The sequence below is a fragment of the Gallus gallus genome, chromosome 3, assembly GCF_016699485.2.
Source record: "Gallus gallus isolate bGalGal1 chromosome 3, bGalGal1.mat.broiler.GRCg7b, whole genome shotgun sequence".
Taxonomy (NCBI): Eukaryota; Metazoa; Chordata; class Aves; order Galliformes; family Phasianidae; genus Gallus; species Gallus gallus.
In genome coordinates, this window is record NC_052534.1 from 76,749,206 (window position 1) to 76,755,748 (window position 6,543).

The window sequence follows — 6,543 nt, forward strand, 5'->3', positions numbered from 1 at the left end:
AAGCTCAAATCTGTTGAGGGATGTAAATAGTCATAAAACTGATTTGAGGACAGACTCAAGTTCCAAGTTTAGTGTTATGAAAACATAACTAAGAAGCATAAATCTTTGGAACTGAAAGCAAATGCATGTTTTCAGTAGTGAAGGACAAATGTTGCAAAGGCATACAATTGTAAATACACAGTCATAATTAGGTTGTTAAATTTACAAGGAAAAAGTGTGGATTTGTTCCTTTCAGGGGAGATACGTTGCATAGTCTCCATTAATTAGAATACACACAATTAAAGATAATAAGTAAATTAAAGACCAGGGTCATGACTACTCTGTTTATTAAGACAATTAAAAAAAAATCTATTATTCTTTTATTGCTACTTCTTGTTTAACGTTTGCTTTATGTTCACAGCTTAATGAAAACTGCCTGACCAGATTTATTTCCTGAATTGTGTGCATAAGCACAAGTAACACATGTTTGAACAATGCATGTATTGATTCAAAATACTTAAAAACATATCTTCTGCTTGCACTTTTTCACTTAGATGTCCTGGATGCTGTTCTGTTACAGTGGTGTTTATTCTTCTGCACCTTTGGTGTGCTCCAAAAAAATCTGTAACCCAATTTGAGATAGAAATCAGAGGATACACGTATCATCCTTCTTTGTGTTTAGAGGTGTCATATGTTAAGATCTGATAAATCTCTCCTTCCTTCCTCCTCTCCCTTGGTTTCTGACCATCCTTATTTCTTTCCCACTCTTTTTCACTTTTTTTTTTCTCTACTGATGCTATGTGAGTGCTTTATTTATGTAAAATTTAACCTTAAAATCTCTGCTTTTTCCCTGAGCCTGGCTTGCTATGGTGGAGATAAAGCTGGAAGATTTACATCTGTAGTTTTAGATGTACGTCTGAGTTGGTTCAAGTTTTTCTTAGCTTTCTTGTTGCAACAATAAGATGGTTTTTCTTTAGACTGCTTCATACTTCTTACAGTAAGTATTTGCTCATGGGACATGGGGAAGGCTGGTGGTTTTGAACCACTGACTAAAAGCAGCGGGCAGATATTTGTATGTTGCTGTGATCCGCCTAGCCTGGAAATCTTTCTAGCTTTGGTTTCTCTCAGGGCAGTTTGTTGCAGCCTGGGAAGAGGGGAGACCTGGGGAGAGACAGTCATTAGGAGGTTGGTGCCTTCTTTACCAGGGTGCCATTTTATTGGCATGGAAATATTGTCATCTACTGCCTTCAGAAGGTCTTTAAACCTCATGTCCTGCTGAGGCAAAGGACTCCTGGTAATAGTTCTGTTTTCCATTAGTGACCGGGGAGGAACTTCGCTTGTGTTTGTCATTGCTTGGATATTTGAAGAAGGAGGTTGGTTGTTTGCTACTGAGGCCTGTGATTTCTCCTGAAGACATGATTTTCTGGCTTCAGTCAAGTCCTCAAAATCCTTCAGATTCTCCTGAAAGTCCAAAAGTGGCTGATATATGGGTTCACACAGTGTACTTTTGCTTGGTGATATAGGAGGTCCAAGATGAATCAACTCTCTGTCTGCAAACTTGGAAACTAAATAGAATATAGGATAAGTCAGATTGGCTTTTCCTGCAATGAAGAAAAGTAACATGTTAATATCAGAACAGCTTTGTCACATATGAAAAAAATGATTGTAGACAGAGCACTTGTAAAGGCATAAATAAGAACAGGTCTGGACATAGGAGGCAATTCTGCACTTAAGATTAAAAAAATAATAATAATGATCTGGAGGTAAGCAACCAGCGTTTTTCTGATTGGATGAATAGTCTTAAACGAGCATCTCTGCATAAAGTTGCCTGGCTTAATTTTGGTGACTATCATACCTTTATGTTTCTGGGGCTATTTATCCAATTAATTTAACCGTGTCTCGTATGTGAATAGAAATGGGCATGCAGTAACCAGAGCAGAAATAGGTCTGTGTTCAGATCTGGAGTTTGATCATTCAATATTATGCATCCACAAGTACACATATTTTTAAAGACTACTGAAAATGATGCCATGGAAGTGAGTGCAACACCTTCTTGAGTATAGCAAAGATATGACTCTTACACCGTACCCACATTCAGCTTGGGAATTCAAATAATTTCCTTTTTCTTTTTAACTGATAAATGTCTATTTTTTGAGGCACTGTAGCAACTAACCTGCGTAATGACATACAATTATTTGTAAAGGGAACCTGCAGAATATATATCAGATCAGGTATTGGCTTACTAGCTCTTTTTTCACCTGATTAGCCTTAACTCAATAACCAAACTTGAGGGTGAAAAACAATTGCTCAAAATATTTGTCGTTTCAAAGCAAAGTGAAAGGATATTTCTATGTCATTTTCAGGAACTGTGTTCTCTTTTATTTTTCCCAGACATGCATCCTAGAACTCTTTCAGGCCAAGATGCCAAGGCTGTATTTCAGAACAGTACCTTTTGTCAGTTTTTCCTGGTTTTCAGATGTAATTGCAATCTCATCTTGTTGAATAGCATCTGGCACTGTCACGGTTACTACAGAAGGGAAAGTCTTAGTGTCATGATTTCTGAGATTTTCCAGAGTGTCCATTCCAGCCTGCTGGGAAATTGGAATTTCTGACTCCCCATTCACATGTTTATTGGGATTAATATTGTATTTTTCTCGGGTGCTTTCCCTCTGCAAAATTATCAAACAGCATTCGATTAGTATGGAACAAAAAAACACTTTGAACTTCAAAGGAAATTGCAGTGCAACATGTGTAATGGGAAATCTTGCTTATATACAGACCCTATTTCCACAAACCCATGGTTCCTCTGAACAGATCTCATGCCAGAGGTTCTTCTTGAAACTACACTGCACGTGAACTGGCAGACCCTTCCTCCTTCCATACAAGACACAGGGAATTTTGGTGAAAACCCACATAAATATCTTGCTACAGTCTGAAACCCCGTGATAAGCTGTCTGTACCATGTGCTGTTTCTCCTAAGACCCTCTTTCCTTAGGGCTGGCCCTCTTGAAAAAGATGTTTCTGCAATGCATTAATCGTCTACGTGGATGTTCCCGTTCAGTACCAAGCTTCTTTTTGCACATTTTCTGTATCATCTCTGACAGACCCACCCCATTTTGCTGACATACAGCTGCCACATCAAGGATTATCTGTAGTGAGTTTTGATCTTTTCACTGGCATCCCCACCTTATACAATCTTCTTGCTTCAGAAAAAAAAGAAAACAAAACAAAAGAAACTGTTTTCTTTCATTCTTTCCATAGAAGAATATTCCCCTTGTGAATGATCTGTTTTTAATATAATGAGCCATCAGAAGAAAAGTGGGAGTAATTTTGGAAAAGAGGTGCTTTTGAAAGTTTGCATGTATTTTGTGAGTTAGAAAAATGTTTGGGAAAATCTTAAGGGCCCCAAACCTCATGCTTGTGGGGTTATTCCATCCTTCCTACATATTTGCAGCACCCAATCACAATCAAGGAAATTATTTTTTAAGTATTTATAAGAAGAAACACAGTATGTTAAAGTTGACAACATATTGCTAAAACCACACTCGATCAGCTGGGAATTGGAGATGTCATAAGCATTTTAGGCTATGCAATCAAATAGTCCCCCAGGATTTTACACGCTGCTAGTTAAGAAAACAAATTTTCATCTTACATTTTGCAAGCTGTCACCTTATATACAGTATATCAGAAAACTTGCCATGACTGCTTTTACTGCCAGACCTCTTAAGAGCTAATTGGTTAAGCACCTGGGCAGGAAGCTTTTTGGCAGAAAGGCTATTTTCTGCAAGGACTAGCTATAAAGTTCTGGATGGCAAATTGTAATCATTAAGGCTCCCTCTTCTACAACAGAACACATAAAATGTAAATACATTGCTTGGAGAAATTACGATGCATAAAAGGACAGGCTGTGTTTTAAGTTTATCCAATGACTTATGGCTCAAATTTGAACACGGAAAGGTTCTTATGCCTTTTTCAGGGTTGAGCTTTCAGCAGACTTCTCTAATTGCACCCAGGAAAATGAGAATCCCATCTGTTTGCATCCAACAAAACTATTATTTGTATGTACAAATGTTAGCTTGTGTATACAAGGAGGAGCTGCAAACACAATGACTCACACTGTTTTCCCAAACACAGGTTTTTTTTTGTACATGAAAAATAATTTCCATGGGCTTTTTTTTTTTTTCCGGTGGTAGAAGTGCTGCTAAAAATTTGTCCCCAGGAAATTGTATGTTTCTTCGGTATTGTGTTAAAAATCACAGCCCAGTCTGCTGCCTGGAATGAGTTGAACACGGTGGTTGATGAATATGTGTTTGAATACCAAACGTGTTTTGCTCTGATTGTACTGGTCGAGCTTTTATTGCGTGTTATTCACGAGCACTGTCATGAACACAAATACTTTCCCATTTCTGTTGATATTTGATATGTTTGGTTCTTTATGGGCAGAACTTTCAGAGGAGCTGGATGCCAACTTTCTCAACAATTAGCTGAGGGGAAGGAGCTTTTTAGCTTGCTTGCGTTCCTTTACAAATGTTAGCTCTTCATCAACATCTCTTTTCATAGGCAGACGAGAAGACACAATATCCTTTACAGTCCTAAACAGAAATCATTTCAGTGAATGGTGGTTTATTTTCTGCCACTTGGCTTTACCTGTGACTTTGTTAGTTGTTATTATTTGCTTCACTCAGATTTAAATTGGCACGCACTTAGACAGAAAAGCGAATGTTTATGCACTAATTTTATGCCCATGAGTTCTTGTTGAACTCCATAAAGTTAAAGCAGATGCATACATTTGCAAGTTCTGGAAAGCTGAAACAATGTTGTGTGGTTTAATGACGGCTCACACACTGCTAGTAATAAATAGCAAATAGTTGGCATTATACAGAACAGAAAGAACATCTATCTAATACCCATGCTGTTGTAATTAAGCTCCAGTACCATTACCAGGGGCTCAGCTAGAAGGTGAAGAAAAAGTGACAGGCTTTACCCCTCACCCTCTGTTGACATCCCCACACTTTTCACTCCTGTTTTGCAGCCACAGCCAGGCATGGCAGCCTGCCAGGGAGGTGCCTGTGCTTGGCTTCTTTCGGACCAAAGAGTAGAATCCTCCCCAGGGCTGATGCCCCACCAGAGCCTTTCTTTCTTTCTCCTATTTACTCCATTTATGCTTTGGGCTAAGTTTTCTCTTTGTGTCAGCATATGTGTGAAAGAACTTTTGCTGAAGAACATGCCAGATAATACTGGAAAAATAAGAACATCCAGCGAGAAAGCTCTGCTTGATATCTTAGCTAGCCTTCCCCAATCCCACCCTTTTTGTTGCCTGAACCTCAGCCTTTCTAGGCAATAGGAATACTATTGCTGAAACTGGCAAGGAAGCAGCAGCACTGGTTGTCATTGTTTGAAAGAGCTCTTTGGGAAGAGTGACTAAGGCTTGAATGAAGAGCTTCTGAGAGGTGATCATTGTTAACTTACAAGTGTTTGCAGAGCTTAACTGCCTACAAGGGAGAAATACTCATTTTCATAATGCAAAAGAATTTAAGTGGGATTAGAGGGATACAATTAAGGAACAAACAATGTAGAGTGAATATTTGGAGAAAAAACTCACATGAGTTTTATGAAAACTCTTAGTTAACAATAATCTCTAAATAGTACTCCAAATGGTTCTCTAAATGGTAGCAGGTTTTGAGTTTTTGAGTTTAATGGTATCATTTACAAACTCCGTGATTATAAATAATAGGAAACACGCCTTTAATGACAGGGAAAGATTTCCATTAGTCTCTTAGTAACAGATATTACAAAGCATTGTTTATGGTAGAGTACAATCTGCCACAGTTGTTCATCAGAGGAAAAAAAAAAAACCCCATAGTCATGCTTTTAAGTTTGTCCTCTTCTCCTTGCTCTACCAAAATCCTCAGCCTGCTTGGGCAACATGTATACACTGAGAGTTCAAAACAATAATCCATACCATTATTAGCCAGCAGCTAGAACCGTTTTTCAGTCTGTGTTTGAATCCCACTTGGCCCTCTGCCCTGAGAGGTCCCATTGGTTCTGGATGGCAGGAAGCAGCACAGACCACTTCCTGGTTTGTACCTCGCTTTGTGCACTTGCTCGCTGCCCTGCCCTGCTGGAAGAAGTGGCAGAGGATTTGAAATGCTGCCACTTACCCAGAAGGTTCCATCTCGGAGGGCTGTAAATCAGCTTGATGTCCAGAGGTTCAAGAGAACTGGTCCACAGCATTGACAACACAGCTCTTTCTGTCTGAGTTGTGATTTAGCGGACTCAATTTAAAATTATGATAGGAAAAAAGCCAGATATGTGAAGGTTGCCTCCTCCCCCCATGTACGCACACACTCCCCTACTCATATTTTTGAGTTATGGCTCTGCCTGCAGACACTGCTCAGGCTGCTGCTACCTTGGGGCTGTGTGTTGGGATGGAGATCTGGATCTGCTCAAGCTCATCTAAATAATTTCTGGAGGAGTCAACTGGACCTTCTCAAAATACAGCTTCTCCAGGGTGAAGGTTTTGAATGGAAGGGTAATCGCTGGTGTGTGTTGTTTTGTAGCTGA

General features: G+C 39.2%; 1 protein-coding gene across 1 annotated transcript; it reads right to left on the bottom strand.

Annotated features, from left to right (window-relative positions):
• Positions 1 to 377: 377 nt before the first annotated feature.
• LOC124417886 lies at positions 378 to 6,230 on the bottom strand. The gene is made up of 2 exons (XM_046939702.1): positions 6,141 to 6,230; positions 378 to 1,580 (listed from the first exon to the last, which is right to left on the bottom strand). Exons 1-2 carry the CDS (start codon positions 6,211 to 6,213, stop codon positions 844 to 846), a joined length of 810 nt encoding a protein of 269 aa, XP_046795658.1. The 5' UTR covers positions 6,214 to 6,230; the 3' UTR covers positions 378 to 843.
• Between the last annotated feature and the right edge of the window lie 313 nt (positions 6,231 to 6,543).

Coding starts and splice junctions, on each gene's coding strand:
- LOC124417886 (XM_046939702.1), bottom strand. CDS start 6,213: ATGCTGTGGACCAGTTCTCTTGAACCTCTGGACATCAAGCTGATTTAC. Junction 1,581..6,140: donor TCCGAGATGGAACCTTCTGG/GTAAGTGGCAGC, acceptor TCTTCATTGCAG/GAAAAGCCAATCTGACTTAT.